At 39.3% G+C, this 19,583-nt stretch overlaps 1 protein-coding gene across 4 annotated transcripts in view; it reads left to right on the top strand.

Annotated features, from left to right (window-relative positions):
• Positions 1-17,942, top strand: part of LOC149244803 (uncharacterized) — a 202,111-nt gene extending 184,169 nt beyond the window's left edge. For all 4 annotated transcript variants that reach the window (XM_089375015.1, XM_089375017.1, XM_089375016.1 and 1 more), the window contains 3 exons: positions 16,948-17,028; positions 17,190-17,270; positions 17,497-17,942. In XM_089375015.1, the coding sequence (XP_089231141.1) occupies positions 16,948-17,028; positions 17,190-17,270; positions 17,497-17,574 (240 nt within the window). In that variant the 3' untranslated portion in view covers positions 17,575-17,942. The remainder of the gene's footprint in view (positions 1-16,947; positions 17,029-17,189; positions 17,271-17,496) is intronic.
• Positions 17,943-19,583: the final 1,641 nt, after the last annotated feature.

The raw sequence follows: 19,583 nt of genomic DNA, 5'->3' as shown, positions 1-19,583 counted from the left end.
CATTACATTCCAGATAGCAGCAGGAGATAGTCTTCGGGCCACGAACATACTGCATGTGCCAGGTGTGCGAATGAATTTGATTTTGTATCTCAATTAGAAGATAAGGGATATGATGTGTACTTCATTGGTAATAGAGTATATGTCAAGCATCCTAAGTGGAAAAAGAGGGCCTAGATTGGAACTCAAAGCAACAGATTATACAAGTTACAACTCAAGTCTCCTATGGCACTGATAAGCAATAATTTCAGTAGAGAAAAATAATTAAATGAGTTGTGGCATAGAAGGATGGGACACTTACATCATGGGGCATTACAGATGCTCAAGGAAACTGTTACGGGGGTTCCGGTGCTTACTACCAAGCATGATGATACATGCAAAGGCTGCGTGCTAGGCAAGTTAGCCAAAGCAACTTATTCCAGAAGCAACAATAGAGCTAAGAGTGTATTGGGCTTAATACACTCAGCCATCTGTGGTCCAATGTCTACAAGAGCCATCAATGGTGCCCCAAGTATTTTGTCACCTTCATAGATGACCATTCCACGAATACTTGGATTTATTTTTTGAGAACCAAGGATGGGGCCTTTGATCGGTTTAAGGAGTTTAAGGCTCTAGTGGAAAACTTGACAGGAAGGAAGATCAAGATATTGCGCTCAGACAATGGCGGTGAATACACGGATAAAGACTCCATAGATTTTTGCGTAAGAGAAGGGATCCAAAGAGAATGGACAACATGTTATAATCCAGAGCAGAATGGAGTCGCAGAAAGGAAGAAGAGAACTATTGTTGGAGCAACAAAGGCAATGCTATATGATCTGAATCTACCCAAGTTTTTATGGGCAAAAGCATGCAACAAGATTGTATACATTCAAAACAGGACTCCTCACTGGGCTTTAGGAAAGAAGACACCAGAGGGTGTTTTCATGAGAAAGAAGCCAGAAGTAAGTCACCTCAGGATATTCGGAAGTGTGGCTTATTGCCATATTCTAGAAGAGAAGTGGAGCAAGCTAGAGCAGACTGATGAAGTTGGGTATCTCGTGGGTTACAACGAGACTTAAAAGGCGTAGGAAAATTGTAGTAAGGTGGGATGCAAAGTTCGTGGAAGATAGAGCTTTCAGGAAATCTCAAGAGATGTCGTTTGAAGAACAGGCTAAGGATGCTCCTTTGGTCCAACAATAGGGATCAGATCTAGTAGGACGACAGGTATCTGGTTCAAGCATGGTAACCAGTACTAGCATCTCCTCAAGAGAAGAGGAGCCATGAGTGTCACAGTAGGTACAACAACAGGAAGAGGAACAGATGGAACCTCCCACCACCAGTGGAAGAACTAGCCGAGAAGTACGATAGACTCTGAGGGACGCAGAGGAATTCGTTGGAGCTCCTAGAGTCGAGAAGAGGCAGCGTAGACAACCTGACAGGTACAAATCATTGGTAGCTTTGGTCGAAGAACCTTCTAGTTTTCGAGATGTCGTACAACACCAAGTATGGGTGGATGCCATAGTAGAAGAGGATAGTTCCATCATGACAAATGATGTCTGGGAAATTGTACCAAGGCTAGAGAACAGATCAGTTGTGGGTTCGAGATGGATCTACAAGATCAAGTATGTTGCAGACGGCAGCGTAGACAAGTACAAGGCTATGTTCGTCGCAAAAGGATATGCTCGAAAAGAAGGAATAGACTATGAGAAAACCTTTGCCCAGTAGCTCGATATACCTCTATCAAATCCATTATATCCCTTGCAGCACAAATGGGATGAGAGATTCACCAAATGGATGTCAAGACAACATTCTTGAATGGGGTGATAGAAGAAGAGGTATATATCGAACAACCAGAAGGTTTCGAAACAAATGAAAAGAGAACTCATGTGTGTAGGTTGAAGAAAGCCTTGTATGGGCTGAAACAGGCACCCATAGCTTGGTATGGTTGAATTGACAGCTACCTACAACAGATGGGATTCATCAAGAGTGATTTCGATCCCAATCTTTATTATCTGTTGGTAGAAGGTGAGCCGTTAATTATTGTGTTGTATGTGGATGATCTATTTTTGACAGGATCATCCAGACTCATAGAGATTGCAAGAAGAACCTAGAAACAGAGTTTGATATGAAGGATTTGGGGCTGATGCACTATTTTTTGGGATTGGAAGTTTGGTAGCAGGATGGTGAGATCTTCCTTGGCCAAGGTAGATATGCATAAGAAATTCTGAAAAGATTCAAAATGCAAGATACCTATGGCTACACCTATGATTAACAATTGGAAGAAAATAGATGCTTTTGGAGACAAGTGGATCCCACCTTATACAGACAGCCCATTGGGTCACTTATGTATTTGGTCAACACCAAGCCAGACATATGTTATGTTGTCAACACCCTTAGTCAATTCATGGTGGAACCAAAAAGGGCGCACTGGGCAGCAACAAAGCACATTCTTAGGTATGTGTGGGGAATAATCAATTTTGGATTAAGATACTCAAAGGACGATGATATCGAATTGAGCGGATTCACTAATGCAGATTGGGTAGGAAGTTCCATAGACAGGAAAAGCACCACTAGGTATTGCTTCAGTATTGGACTTCGGATGACCTCCTGGTGCAGTAAGAAGCAGAAGTCTGTAGCACTGAGCTCTCTTGAAGCTGAGTATATGGCAGCTAGCAAAGCAACATGTGAAGCTATATGGCTCAGGAAACTGCTTTTAAATCTATTCAGGAAAAGGATGGAAGCGACAAAGATCTTTTGTGATAATCATAGTTGTATCAAGCTCTTTGAAAATCCAGTGTTTCATGATTGCTCCAAACACATCGAAATTTAGTGTCACTTTATCAGAGACTGTGTTCATCGTGGGGCGGTACAGTTGAAGTACACTCCTATAGGAAATCAGGTAGCAGATATACTCACTAAGGCTCTAGGAAGAATAAAGTTTGTTCAATTTTGGGAACAAATGGGTATGTTGGAAAATCCATTTCAATAGCATGGTGCAACATTTGAGAGGGAGTTGTAGTACAGATGCAGCAGTGGTAGTGGCAGTGGCAGTGTCATGGACAACAGTACAGTAGCTGCAATGTTAGAAAAGATAGATCAATGCCTTAGAATTCAGCCTCTTCGAGGGGGCAACCTCCTTTACATTACATGAACAATTCTTGGATGATACAAATGACAAGACCTCCTTTTTATATATAGGAGTCTAAGGAGTCATAATATAATCAGAGCCGAGATAACAATAATAATGTAAAGGCATAAATAACAATAGTGGGCTTCTACGGGGCACAATAGTAACAATATGGGGACTACATGGGTAGAACAGTATAATAAGGGGGTTGTACTAATAACAATAAGGGGTTACACTAGTAGTATAGGGGCCCAACATGCCCCTCTCCTTCAAAAAGTCTTGTCCTCAATGCTTGAGTAGTTCTTGATGCTTCTGTAGAATATTCTTGTCCTCCCATGTGGAATCTTCAGTGGGTAAGTTCTTCCACTTGATGAGATAATCTGAAATTGATCGATTTCGTAGTTGTTGGGTTCTTGTTTCTGTGACTGCTCCAGGTTCCAATATGATTTTTCCTTCCTTTTCAAGTTCTGGAAATATTGTTTGAATTGGGATCTTCTGCAACTTTTGAATGAGTGACCACACTTCTTCGTCCTTCTTCCATTCATCCCTTACTTCGTTTATCCAATCTGGTTGGATAATAGAAATAGCACAAAACAATGCTTCCACATCCTCATCCTTTCTTGAGAGTGCATCTGCAACAAAATTTTGCTTCCCTTTTCTATAGATGATGTCAAACTCATAACTTAATATATTTGTGACCCATTTTTTTTGTTCTTCTATAGATAATATTTGTTCTAAGAAGTATTTAAGACTATCATGATCCATTTTTACCTTGAAGTGTCTTCCCATTGGGTAAGGTCGCCATTTCCTAAGTGCATGTAGTATTGCCAACATTTCCTTCTCATAAATAGCTTGCTTGAGATGTAGCCGTAAACATACCCAATCACCTACACCAAAACATTTTTCACTGCGATGTTGATCTACCAATTGTTTCATTCGATTCTACACCAAAGTGGCATTATCCTTTAAAAATTGGAGAACTTGTTGTTGATGCTCGATGTGATCTTTCACTGCTTGAACTTTTTTCTTCTTGATATATCCTTCTAGCTTTAGGGTTTGAGGAGTGGTAATTTCTTCCAATGCTTTGCAAGATATGGTCGGATTCATTTCTTGATGCTCGATGTGATATTTCACTTCTTGAACATTTTTCTTCTTGATATGTCCTTCTATTTTGATAATTTGAGGAGTGGTAATTTCGGCTAATGCAGTACAAAATATGGTTAGATTCATCTCTTCTTTCTCGATGTGATCTTTCACTTCTTGAACTTTTTTCTTCTTGATATGTTCTTCTATCTTGAGAGTTTGAGGAGTGGTAATTCTTGACAATGCTTTACAAGATGTGGTTGGATTCATTTCTTCTTTCTCTGGGGTTAGTTCATGGTGTATATACTCTTCTTTTGATGTTTCCTGATCCTTTTCTTCCTTCTCTTCATAATCTATGTAAAATAATTTCTTTTCAGCACACTTATGACCTTTAGTGCATTTGCTATCACAATTGTAACAAAGCCCTTTTTCTCTTTTTTCTTCCAATTGTTGTGGTGTCACCCTTGTAGGTTGTAGAAGGCTAGGAGAAGAAAAACTTCCATAATTATAGTTGTGAGTGGTTGGATTCCTTGTTTCCATAATTTCGCTTTCAATTTTTCTTGCCCACTTGAATGCCTTCTCCAATGAATCAGGTTCCCAAAGATTAAGCTCATGTTGAATGTTATCCTTTAAAGTACCTATGAAGACATCAATCATTTGCTTCTCTGGAATATCATTTACCCTTATATTCAATTTTTGAAATTCCTCAATGTGTTCTTCCATGAACACTTTTGTTTGAGATTTATCAATTGGCTAAACAAGGTGTTTCTCTTTGTATCTTCATAACGTGCTATCATTTCCTCCGTGAAAATTGACCACGTAACAAGCGGTTTACGAGAACAAAGCCCTTTATACCATAAAAATTGATCCGGTTCTAAATATAAAGATGCAATACATACCTTTCGTAACAGTGGTACACCATGTAGATCAAAATATTTCTCTATCTGTAGTATCCAATTTACCAGATCCTTGCCATCAAACTTCCTCATCTCGCTTTTTCTTGATTTTAGGAGCTCGATCTTGAAACGACTGTAACTCTGTAATTTCGGATCTTCTAGTTTTGAATTTGCGACCTGCAGTAGCCCTCTGTGTCCTCTTTCCAATGCCACCAGTATGATCCAAATTGGATTCTCCAAGGAAGAGTTATGCCAAATTTCCCACACTGACTTGATTATAGACTAATTCAGCAGAGCGAACTTGTACGACATGCCACGTGTCTCTGTTTCAACCTTTGGCTCTGAAAAATATATACAAGAAACTACAGTCCGTCCTCTTTCTGTACCTTCTTACGAAACTTCAATCCGATGCTCAGAGAGAAAGTTATGACGATTTTCCTGAGGTCACCTGTTTGGAATGTAATTCAGGAGTCTGCAAAAAGACCAACTTCCTCAGATCATATCTCCGCAGATATAGCACGAAAAGCTCTGAAATTCTGACTCGAGGTTCAGTGCAATTTCGTATAGCAAAAATGCCACAATGACCTATTTGGAGCAGCGAAACCCTAGAATCCAAAGCTCTGATACCAAATGTTATGAAACCAGTGCACAAAAAGATAGAAAAGATAGATCAACGCCTTAGAATTTAGCCTCTTCGAGGGGGCAACCTTCTTTACATTACATAAATGAACAATTCTTGGATGATACAAATGACAAGACCTCATTTCTATATATAGGAGTCTAAGGAGTCATAATATAATCAGAGCTGACATAACAATAATAATGTAAGGGCATAATAATAACAATAGTGGGCTTCTATGGGGCACAATAGTAACAATATGGAGACTACATGGGTACAACAATATAATAAGGGGGTTGTACTAATAACAATAAGGGGTTACACTAGTAGTATAGGGGCCTAACACGCAACAACACACTTTTGGTGGCAGGAACAGTGCGGAAAGGAGGTGCTTCAGAGACAGAGCAACATGCAGTTGGACATTGTTACTAGAGCACTTTCCTCGCTAAGAGGGAGTGTTAGTTTTTGGTAGCATCGGAAGTGCTCTAGCCTTGAAAATTGGTGGAGAGGCTAAGGCACATGAATTCTAAAGAACCCAAAAACGTTTGGTGAAATTTCACCCGGATTGTATTTTATTAAAATAATTAATATTTTTAATGGGGTTCCTAAGTCTAAACTTAGGAAAATTAAAATATTAATGGGTATTAATCAAAATATGGGTGAGAATGATCTAGAAGGCGATCAAGTCATGTTTTAATCTTTGCCGTTGATTAGAGACTTAATCTCAACTGTTGAAAACTCAACGAGAAAAGTATAAGGAGGCTTGGGGTTCAGTTAGAAACACACAGAGAGTTGATCAGTCAGTTCGATTTTCCTATTGCAGGGTTTGCTAAGCAATTCAAATTAGTGATCAAGCAGTGAGGATCAGAGGCAGTAGTGGAAGGAAGTGATTTCTAGTTCCAGTGAATGTATGTCAAAGAAGACAAGGAAGGATAATAGAGCCAACGCTGGGCCAAGAAGGGACAACGTAGCAACTCGAAGAGATTGACACAGAGGGACAAAGCAAAAATTGAAGGAGGTTGACGCAGAATTGTTGGAGGAAGCAGAGATCAGTGCCGAAAATCACTGTGTTGGAAACACTGAGAGGGGGGGTGAATCATTTCTTTTCAATTTTTATTTTTATTTTTATTTTTATTATTATTTTTATTTATTTATTTATTTATTTGTTTATTTATTTATTTTTATCAGTTAAAGACATTTATATTTGGAACAAAGAAACAGATAACAAGAATAGATGCTTTTATTAATATGATCTTTGCAATAAATCAAGTGCAATATATATATATATATATATATATATAGATATATATGGTTTCAATCAGTTGCCAAGCACCAACTTGGACACTTTGTGAGGCTCCAACCTCCAGAGCACCAACTTTGTCTTGTCAAGGCACCAACCTTGAATTTAGGAGCACCAACTCCCAAGACACCAATCCTTTCAGTTCTGAGGCACCAACCTCAAGGGCTCCAACCCTCTGCTGTAAACTGTTTGGATCTGTTTGGTTGTAATTCTCTGCTCCCAACCCTGCTCGACCTATGACTTACTTTTGTCCTCCTGTTCCTTCCACTTCTGCCAAAACTTTGGCTTCCTTTTTTTTCTTACAGTGCGCTAGCAACATTAAACTTTCCTTGTTCTCTGTTTTATATGCCTGATACGCCTGACCTTTGGCTTCCTCCTTGCTCGCTTGATCTTTGGCTTCCTCAACGCTCACTTGATCTTTCAACTTCCTCTGCGCTCACTATTCGGCTTCCTTTGTCTCTTCGAATTCATCAATACTCATAGGACACACTACTTAGGAAGAGAGGCCATCTTTATTATTATTCAAACAATAGACTTATTCTTTATGGCAATCGCAACATTCATGAACAATCAGAGTTATTCCATTAAACCCACAATCGCAATCGCAACATTCTGGAGGTCTTTATAAGTCATGCCCATAATATAACCGATGGCCAATAGCCGATTCTCCTACTAGATGCGATATGATTATAAACTGTTTTTAATGAATCCATCGGGTCCACAGAAATATCGCAATCACAGTGTATAGTGTGTCATTCCTTTATAATTTGCAATACATATCTTCCAACGTGGTGGACGCGATATTACAATAGGCCGTATTACAATGGAGCAGCGGGTCCACTGTATTATCGCAATCGAAGTTTTAACGTGACAAGGCCTTAAACATTGCAATACATAACTCTCGATACGACGGACGCGATATAATGGGAGTCCTCGTTCCGCACCGTCAATTTCTTCTGTATTAGATTCGACGATCAACACTCGGCCCGATCAACACAATCCATCAGAAGCTTGCTGCGCCGTAGATCTCTTCTCTCCAGATCTAACGATCCCGACTTAACCCGATCAACCCAAAACCGTCCATTGATCCTTCGCCGTCGATCAACTCGTGCTAGATCCAACAACCTACATGCATTTTGGGTGGACTACTTGCACGAGAGTTACCCACCCAAAATGAGCAGTTTTTCTCTCTCCTCTAGTTGCTACGTGTCAACCATTGAATGCAATCGGGCACTCTCCTCTAAATACCACTTACCATTTTGCACCCACCCGAAAACCACTGCCACTATTACAAACCCATTTTTTGGAATATAGCCACGTGCATTAATCAATCACTTAAATAAAGCTCTTAATTGTTTAACCACGAGATTAACTATTAACTCCTCCGTTATGGTTCTTACTCTTGGCATATGCGATACTTCCGATAGTTTTTCCTTTGGCTTTCGATAGCTCTACTCCTCTGGATTCCTTTTTCTGCTCTAATATGTTCCTCTTTGCTTCTTTTGATGAATTCTTCCTCGGTTCTTCTTGGGCATACATTACACGCGATACTCCCAATATGGCTCCTCCGATGTGGCTCCTCCTCAATCTTCTGCTCTTACACTTGTTTCTCTTCTCTGCTTTGATAGCTCCTCGGCTTCATATTGCCATTAATGACAATCTAGATCAACAAACTGTGAGTGGTTGGCAAGAGAAATCTTGATTTCTCACCAGCAGAAGCAGCCTAGGTTGATGCAATCAAATGGAGTTTGCATGCAGAAGTCACGAAAAGGTTGCATAGGCTCACGCAGAGACTGCGCAGTGGGTCATCCAGGAGCTGGGGATAGGATAAAATCTACAAAATCAGTGTTAGAGAATTCTCAGTTATATTTTCTGAGTGGATTGCCATTTTCTCTAGGGTATCCAGATTGTATTCAAACATTTACTACCAATAAATTATAATAGAAACCCTCAGATCTGCTGCACTGGTTTTCCCGCATTGGGCTTTTCCAATGATGATTGTCCAAAAACAAGTGTGTTAATGTGATTGTTCATATGCTAATGTTTCTCTTGCCTTTTAAGTTTGAGTTCTTAATTTGTGAAGTCTGCAGCTGAATTTATTTTGATATTTAATGAAGCATTGGTGAATAACTTATTGTAAATAAGTAGGAGAAATAAATCAATTACTGTAGAAAATTTTCACACCTATGATAATGGAGAATGATGGTAGTGACCTATTGACGTGTGCTGGAAATTCGTCAACCAAGGGGGTCTCTCCGATGTGATGTCCCAATCAGACCTTACATCGTTTGGAATAGGAGCCCCATCTGGGATATTGGTCTAGCTGCCATATATTCTTGAATATTTGCCTTGGCTCTAACTGTCAGCAAGTAAGAGGAATGCAGATGTGCCTTCGAAAAGCAAGTGTGCCTGGTGAGTGTTCGGTTGTAAGTGTGTCAAGGTTCTTCTACTACGAAGGGAGAGAAAGAAGTGAGCCTCTAAGAGAGACGTAATAGTACCACCCTAGTAGAGACACAACCAAGAAGGATCTGTCTAACATCTAGCAGAATAGTCCACAAAAGATGCAACGGTCATTACAACCAATCAACATGAATAATCTGTCAAGTATCTTGTGGAATAGTCGACAAGGATGGGACAATAATAACAACCATTACATCACATTTTCAATATGATAAGTACTTAAATAACCGAAATAGTTCAACTACTTTAGCACAGATGAAAGCAAAGGTGAATTACAAACATCCACATAATAGTCTTACAAATATTCATAATCCATGCATGAAGAACGTGTTGGCCGTGATGCTCCTGTTATTAAGTAAAAGTTCCAAGACACATGTATACAATGAACACCACTAACTCCAATAGTGGAGCGTTGGAGTCACTCCTTGCTCCTCAAAAGAACTAGCTTGTCTCTATAATGCCTTGTGGGAGGAGCCGAGGTGAAGAGTCCTTTGCTCATACAATGAGGGTGTATATATAACCATGATTGTTTGTCTTCTCATGACTTTTCAACTTTACATGACTCTTCATATTTTGTACATGTCCTTTGGACTTCCACTTTACAATACATTTCTCCAATATTGAATTATATATTCCACAAAATCATGTGGCACATGATGACTCATGACACGACATGACATGACATGACATTGATAACATTGCAATGTTAAGCTATTCTTTGTTGTTTCTTTCTTTGTGTCTTCTCGAAAATATGGTGCATGTTCTCTTTCTTCCTCCTCCTTATGACTTGAACATGTGTTTTCCATGTGATCTTGATCTTTCATCTTCTGTTATAGTCTGGTGTTCCTTCACCTTCTCGCTTGATGCTCATCTTATCTCTTCAACTCCATATGTGTCTTCTAGCATGTCCTCTTTTTCCATCTCCTTCTTCATCATCTTGCCATAACATGATAGAGTACCTGCTTCTGCAATCCATTCATGACAAGATGACATCAGGTTGATAAACCCCTAGTCTAAGATGGTGCATATTGATCCACTGACTAAGCCAAAACCAAGTGACAAGTTGCGAAAGAGGTTCAGTAACTGCGCAGTTGCTCAACTTAGATGGTCAGGGGTTAAGCTTGAGGCTTGAGACCGCGCAATGCATAGTTCAGACTAAACTGAGGAAAAAAATTGCACAATCTGGGAGCTCATTGTGACAAGTTGAGGGGATGGGCACTATATCAACCTATTGTGTAGTTCTGGAGGACAAAGGAGCCCAGGTGATTGCGCAATTGTGCATTTCAAGAGCTCAGGGCTGAGGCTTGAGCCTTGAGACTACGCAATGCGCAGTACTGACTAGGCAGGGGGGAAATTGCACAATTTTGGGAGGCAAGCTAAGAGATTTTGCACTACTTCAACCAACTGCGTTGTTCTGGGAGGCAGAGCATGCCTCGTGATTGTGCAGTTCAAGAGCTCAGGGTTTGATCTTGAGCTTATAGATTGCGCAATGTGTAGTTGGGGCCAGGCTAGAGGGTTGAATTGCGCAATTTTGGAGGCCAAGACTCAAGCTTGAGCTGAAACCACACAGTGCACAGTCCTAGGAGGCAGGAACTGCACTGTTAGGCCCCTATACTACTAGTGTAACCCCTTATTGTTATTAGTATAACCCACTTATTATATTGATGTACTCATGTAGTGCCCATATTGTTACTATTGTGCCCCATAGAAGCCCACTATGGTTATGATTGTGCCCTTATATTATTATTGTTATGTCGGCTCTGATTATGTTATGACCCCTTAGACTCCTATATATATAAAGGAGGTCTTTTCATTTGTATCATCCAAGAATTGTTCATTTATGTAATGTAAAGGAGGTTGCCCCCTCGAAGAGGCTGAATTCTAAGGCGTTGATCTATCTTTTCTATCTTTTCTTGAGCTGGTTTCATAACATGCACATTGCGCAGTGTCAAGAGGCAAGGTTGCAACGTGAGGGCTGGCACTGCGAATGCACAGTTCAGGAAGGTCGGATGAGGTTGAGTTGCTGGGAATTTTAAGAAATTTGGCTAAGTGTGGGACACAGTGAAACTGATGTGAACAGTGATAACACTTGACTGTGATCACACATTAGATATTTGACGATAGAACATAGATGATCCGGAACACATGAGCACATACTTCCCTTAGTGCGACAACCTTTGCGATAACTTACAACAAGTGCGACACTAAAGATACACTTTGCGACGACGATGACGACACTTGTGTGACAATGCTTAAAACTTTGGAAATGAGTGCGACAGATGTCTACATGGTAATATCAACTCATTTGCACAAAGATAACTTCTTGAAACCACCAAAACAAGGTTATGTACATCGTGCGACACTTAACATGCAAAAATACGACATTTGCTACAGTGTGAACAACATTTGCGATATGTGAACGACAATGAAAGTATCACAAGCCAGAGCAAAGATAACATGAAAACGACACTAATTAAAGTGAAAGCAAGCGGAAGTGACAACTAAAAACATGAAAACGACACTTGCGAAAACAAAGGTGCACGGAAGCGATAGTCTGCAAAACTCACTGAAATAGAAATACAAACACAGCTAGAAGTGAGAAACTGTCGATGTCAGTGCGCACTGACTGTCGACATGGATTAGACATCGCACATGCACAATCTTGATGGATCGTGCTATGCTCGTTCAAGCTTGCGTAAAATAATGCGCTCATGCACTTGTTGCAGACTGAGCATGTGTGAGCAAGTGACTTCGACACTTCCAATCCAAGAAGGGAGCCCAAAAGCATCACTGACTAAGAAGTGACAACAGAACGACTGATCGCAAGATCCACAATAGGCTCCAAAATTTGAGTGTAGGCAAATTTTGGAGGGTGTTTGTCGCAGCGACAACATGACCTCATTAAAAATGATGTATATGTTCATTAGAGACATGTGACATGCGACAATGATCTTGCTATGATACATGTAACAGTGACCCTACTCTTATGATACATAAGACTGTGACCTATGTTATGTATAGAGAGACTGTGGACTATGTAGAGTAAAACATTGATCGATATAACATTGTCGACATGACTTAGTTGTGTCCTCATAATATAAGGCAGTATGTAGTATGGCTATGGCATGAGTTATTAAGTTAACATTGATGATGACAATATCATATGACAATCACTTTGTTGTATGGTAATACATAACAGTGACATTACAGTGATATGGCAGAAATCTTGATTGCAGTTTGGCAGTGACCTTGCACTCATTTGATGACAGTTGACATTATTGATTCGTGATAGTGATGATCTTCCCTGACAATGATGACCTCTAATAGTGATGACACTTATTCCTGTCATGGATGTTACTTCTTGCAACTCTCTAGAGATCAGATCATTTAGTTCACAAACGTAATTGTGAACTGCCTTGGGTTGGCCCTAGGAGGTCTGATATGATTGATGTATCTTTCTTATTGTACTTTGTATCTCAGCTAAACAATTGATGAATATCTAATAGAAGAATAATCAGGTTGAGTTTTCCCCCTTGTGGGGTTTTGTCCTGGTCTTTGACCTAAATCTTAGTGTCCCTATTGTGTATGCTTTTCTTCTGTTGTTCTTTACTGTTTTGCTGCATTGTTGATGTTTATTGTTCTCTCTACATAATTGCTAATGATGATATTATGTTATGGGGTGAATGTAATGTGTAAATGATGGAAAAGTTTGAAAATGCAATTATTTACAACAAAGGACAATCAAGCCTTAAAAATTAACAAGCAGAAGTCAATGGTGACTTCCAAATAGATCTACAAGATGAAGTATGCAACAAAGAGAAGTACAAAGCAAGATTCATGAGGATTCTCCTAGAAAGAAGTTGGGGACTATGTGGAGACATTTGCTTCAGTTGTCAAAAGGACTCACGTGTCAGAGAGTAACAGTGGCAAGAGGATTTTCCTCCATGATAGAGGGAGCGTTTAAGCCCTACTTTAGTGTCAGGGGGAGTTGACCTCCCAGTTCGAGATGAGGGATCTTGGTTGGATACATAACTTTTTGAAGTGTGTGATCCAAGTGGTTATTGGTGGCCACCCACCTCTTCCACTTGGACCCCCAACACTATTTCCTTTCAGTTTCCTATTTTCCAATACAATTTCTTATTTCAGTAGTTGTCTATTTTTGGTATTTTTCGGCTCTTGAACTTTCGAAGCCATTTTGAGGCCCTAAAGGACATTCTTTGGGGAAACGGATTCAATCCATGTTTGCAGTCGAAAGTTGTTGTCCTTGGATAGTCCTTTCTAACGGGCTATCGTGCACGCCAAATGGAGATCTTATGCCAAAGTTACGACCCTAGAAAGTTGATGTTACAACTAACCCAATCGAAGTCCATACCTTTTGGTGCTTCATCTCCTAGGGTTAGGTTTTTGGATGTTTAGGGTTTCTCATTGTTTCTTCATGATAAAAAGGCCTAAAAGCCTCATTGAAATGAAGTTTAGAAGGCATATAGCCATCACATCTCTTCTTGTAGTTAAGCTACCATTGCCCAAGTTAGTTTGTTTTCATTCTACATGTAAACAATATTCAGCATTTGCTATTTATTAACTGAAGTTCCATTTCGTTATATCTCTGTGTTTAAATATGCATTGCATTTCGTTCCTTCATAAATCTAGATCAGTGGTATCAAAGCGATTTGCGCTTACTCTGTTTTTTTGTGCATGTCCCCATTAAGGTCGGGGTATAAGGAGTTGAGACTTCAACTGGTTGAGCCCTTGGAAGACCGGCCTCGTTGACTTCAATGACCTCCCATGGCGGCATAAAAGAAAGACGAGGGAACAGGAGATCATTTCAAATTTTTGCTCGAAGAAGCCCTCGAGCGATAAAGGAACGATATGATGGATAATTTATCCCAGATCCTTCGGCGGATACCATTGGGTGAAGCATCTTCATCCTAGATGGGCCACACCTTTTAAGGTACAAGTTAACTTTGACATTCCTATATTTGAAGACTAGATAATTGTAGATGCTCTCGATAGATGATTAAATCTACTAGAAGGATATTTTTTCGGTCCATAATTTTTCTGGTAGAAAAAAGATTACTTTTGCACTGCTCAAGGTCATCTCCCATGTCAAGGACTAGTGGGAAACCTATTGTGAGCAAAGGGACAAGGAAGAATCTTCACATTTTCAACTGCACCCTCTTGGGCTTCTTTTCGAGATGTCGTCAACGAACAATATTACCTTGTTGGGAGCTATGAAGACAAGTACAAAAAATGGAGCACATTGCAATAGGAAAGAGTCTAAGAAGTGTTGGACTTCACAAATATCATTCTTACCCAATGCATGAAGTTGGGTGTCAAGGACTCTGAACAACATCTAGTGCTCAAGTACCGTGGCTCTGTGCACAAATACATCCAGGCAGAAATGGAGTTCCTGGACATCTCCTTGCTTGGTGTAGTGTACCAATATGTGACGAAATTTCTGAGATCGACATTCTCTACAACTCACACATGCGAGTTCTGCTGGAGGAACTAGGGTTTCCTTAGAAGGATCCTCTAGTCATCCCAGACCTTATTCATTGCATAGAACCTGTGTTACTTGCCCCAAATGAACCACATGAGTGGCCTATTTATTCTAAGTTGTGGGTGTCTAGGGGCCAACAAGTCACCTATGTCACATGGTTCGAGTTTGACAACGATTAAGTTCGATTCGAATTCGAATTTTCCGATCAGGTTTGAATGAGGTTTGGCATTAGGTTTGACTATACATATTTTTCAATATATATATATATATATATATATATATATGACCTCGGTCTAATGGAGCAGGAATAACCTTGTATAATGGACGTTGCAAAGATTGAAGGATTAGACATTCTCGGCATATCTGTTTTAGCATACAAATCTACCTAGACATATCACAATTGCACAACTAGTGATCTCGACATACCTGTGAGGATCTCAGCTGAATGGAGTAGCAAAGATCTAGGACAAAGGCACAGTGTCAATGGATCTCGCATAGCAGTCTTGGCATCAAGGCCTCGGTGATACTCCTGTAGAAGTCTAGACTCTAGACAAAGAACAGCAGTGATAGAACCTCTCTCTCGGCCTAATAAGATTGATGTTAGACGTTGTCTCAATCACATATATATATATATATATATATATATATATATATATATATATACTACAATTGTGGCACAATAACAAAGCCGCAGAAATGATCATTCTCGGAGGATACAATCCCTGCATAACAAAGAGCCACAGTAACCATTACAGTCTCGGAATAAATGAGACAGTAAGGACCTCAGTATAGTGAGGAATAGTATCTCATCTCGGTGGATCTATTTCTTAACAGTCAACGTATATATATGTAATGGAAAGATCTTTGGATCCCTCACTATCTTTACATGATCTCACTGTCTCAGTGTAAGAAAGATCACAATGATCCTGCAGTCATGGAATACACTCTCGCATGATCACAGTCAACATGATGGTCTAGCGTGCAGTGATGAAGGTAGGATAAAACAGCTATCATGGCTGTCATAATGAAGTTCTCAGTGCATCATTAAAAAAATTGAACCTTAAAAAATTCGTTAAAATTCGCCTTCAGGTTCGTTGAGGTTCGTTTAGGTTCGAGTTCGTTCAAGTTCGACTTGAGGTTCGAATTTCAGGTTCGGCGAACCTGAACGAATTTCAAAAAAAAAATTCAGGTTCGCCAAACCCTGTGACATAGCATGTCACCACAAAAATTGGAGCCAGTTAGGCCTTAATGATAGGGCCAACTTGAGGCCAACTTTAGTTGATCCATGTATATAATTTAAAAATATATTTCTCTTCAACCATGGAGAGTTATGAGGTGTGCCACCTATCACCGGAAAGGTCTTGAAAAATGCTAGCTGATTATGTAATTTTCCCTTCATCAGGACTGCCTTTGACATCAATAACAACTATTTTCAACATTGTTATGGCAATCCCACATTGACTCATTATATGTACTCTATACTCGACCTATTTTGGTCGCTCGTGAACATTAATAAAACTATTTTATCTTCTTTTATTTGACAAATTCTACTCATTTGTCTTTGTTTTATAATCACAGTTCCCTGTTTCTTTTATAATAAATATTGGTTCCCATTTTTTTTCTCATCTTTTTACATTTATGCTAATGTTGTCATTTTGTTCTTCAGCCATCTCCTTTAAATGTTTTGAGTTATTACACTAGGTAATCGATATTTCAGGCAGGAAGAACTATCTTGGCTCTAATGCTATCTAGTATAGGCTTCATCTTATGGTTTATTAAATATTGTTGTCAGAAATAGTACATTTGTTTGTCTGTGCTTTGCTAATTTTCTGTATCCATTAACATTATTGCTGTTTACGAATTCTATGAAAACTGGAGATTTATCTGAATTGTGGGATTCCATTTAGTAGATCATACTGAAGACGCATCTCTTGTAGTATTTTCTGATGCCTACGAGTATAATCATGGTGTTCAACTTTATAACAGATACTGGATATGCTTGTACTGGATGGTGATGTGGAAGAAGTGATAAGCACCGGAACCGGAGACTTCGCTGCTATTCCCATAGTAAGCTAGTTTTTCTTGGTTAGAAATCTAATGTTCGTGCATGGAAATATATGTATTTATTATGTTCTATTTATCAAATCCACGTATTATATTGTTGTTTATGTATTCAGAATAATATTTGTTTATAGTGAGATGCTAATTTTTCTGATCTTATTTTGCAGAACAAGCTTTGCTATAGAGGTTCCCAAGCTCGAATTCAGGAATCGTCAGCATTTACGAACATTCCTTGTGGAGTTTGCCCTGTACGCTCTTTTTTTGTAAATTAAACCGGGCAATAGAACATTAGAAAGTGAAATTCAAACAAGCTTGCCAGCATACCAGATCAATGATTTTAATTCTGTCATCTATCTATTGAATCTAACGGAGGCACAATAATATTAGAAATTGAATAGGCATAACAAGCTTACCAATTTACTGGATCTGTAGTTTTAGTACCTATTCTAACATTTGTTTCAACTGGCATGCCAGGTCTTGCGAGAGTGCACAGATGATGGCCTGATTTCCCCCAAAACTTGTATATATTATAAGAAGTGGTTGACATTTTAGAAGAATCATCTAGTGAATTATCTGGCAGTTGATAGTTTATGCTACAAAACTGTGCAATGGCAGTCCAAATGGCAAACAGGCTACACACATTTGATTTCATAATGCAAGAATTGGAGCCATGTTACACATTTGATTTCACAGAGCAAGAACCAAAGCCATATTACAGTCAAGAAAAGCAGCTATCTCATGGTTATCCGGTCTTCTAAGGTTTGCTGTAGAGGGCCTTTAGCACAAATCCAAGAATCATCAGCATTCAAAAACATCTCTTGCTGGATTTGCCTTGTGCTCTTTCTTAACCCAAGAGATGTTAAAAATTATTGTTTCAAGATTTCAATACTGCCCTTTTATTTATTTATATTTGTTGGAAATACTGAGAGTGGGGTGAGTCAGTATTTTCTTTCAATTGTTATTATTACCAGTTAGATTCTTCACAATTTAATCAGAGAAACGTATAAGTATAATTTTATTGAGTATAAAAGAATAAATACAATGTATGATAATTATTCCCAAGCACCAACTTGGTTTTTGATGAGGCTCCGACCTCTAGGGCTTCGACCCTATCTCATCCAAGGCACCTACCTTGAATTTAGGAGCACCAACTCCAAGGACACCAATCCTGTTGTTTTTAATAGAGAATGTAAATATAACTTACTTGAAATGCTTCACTGTCTTCACCTTTCAGCTTGACTGGAATTTTCACCATCTTTACTTCATTGTACACTTGTCATCATGTCCTGATCTGAGAGATATGTCAATCAATGCTCCAGAGCCACAGTCTGGAAAAATAAAGAAGACTGAGCCTTCAATCCTTCCATAGATGTATTACCACCGAGCCTTACACAGATTCTATGTATTACCAATCCTCCGCAGATGTATGTTCGTGGCGCCACAGGTGGCAGTTACTAGTCTGACTGTTCCACTGTTCTAAGCCTTCAACCGAGCCTCCAAGTGACTGTTCCGAAGTCTGATCTCCCACAGGACTGTAGTTCCGAGAATTTTATCACAGGTTCGGCTTCTTTAACACAGGTCCATGCCAATTCAGGGTCTGTCAACAGGTCGAGGATATAGTCCTCTTGCCACAAATTTGAGACGTATGTTCAATGTTTAATAAACCGAGCTGTAATAGGTGACTGTTAGACAGAGCCTTCCCTAGATCACTAGTCTGTGCCTTATCCACAGGTGGCTGTGCTATATAGTCCGAGTTTCTGAGCTTACAAAAGGTACCCAATCACAGTTTTTGAAAGCTCCACCAATCCGAGCTTCAAAAATTGTAACTCCAGCTGCCTTGCAGATCTCCACAGTAATTCCAAGCTTCTTTAACAAGTCTGTAGTCCGTGGATGATAGTTTTTACAGGTCCGAGGTCAGAATGATAACCCAATCATAGAAGTATGCCCAAACAGCAATCTTCAGGTCCGAGGTCAGAATGATAACCCAATCATAGAAGTATGCCCAAACAGCAATCTTTTACTCCTCGGCCTCCTTGGTTCACGAGTTGTGAACACTTCTCCCTTTATGTCTTCTTGTGGATGTTCTTCACCGAATTGTTGTCCTTGAAACAGAGCTCTAACCTCTTATTTATACATGTTATGCGTCGTCACAATGAACAGTCACATCTTCTAGGTCAAGTCGATATGACTAGTCTTAATACAGGTCAGCTCAATAGGCAGAGAATTAATTTAATCTTTAAAAATCAATTTCTCTCTTGTTATTTGGAATTTCGGGACACATAATAGCTCATTAGAAAGGTAAAATTATGCCCTTTCAGATGATCCAGGTCTCATAGTGAAATTCCTTTTAAGATAGAGAAAAATATTATTTCATGTGACTGATCATTCAATAGTACAGAAATGGAGGCAGGGCAAAGTGTCTTTTGAGTGTTGGGCTTCTTCATCGTTTGGTTTCTTCATTGATTGCCAACATGTCCCTGTCTTCTTTAATATATTGACATCAATGACAACTAGATTAACAATCTCCTCCTTTGTCATTGGATGGCAATATTTTTCTTCTC

The sequence above is a fragment of the Pinus tabuliformis genome, chromosome 8 (genome assembly GCF_031772625.1).
Source record: "Pinus tabuliformis cultivar Carrire ecotype Pingquan chromosome 8, CPIR1, whole genome shotgun sequence".
NCBI classification, from domain to species: Eukaryota; Viridiplantae; Streptophyta; class Pinopsida; order Pinales; family Pinaceae; genus Pinus; species Pinus tabuliformis.
The sequence above is the reverse complement of the archived record's forward strand: the minus strand, read 5'-3'. Positions and strand labels throughout refer to the sequence as shown.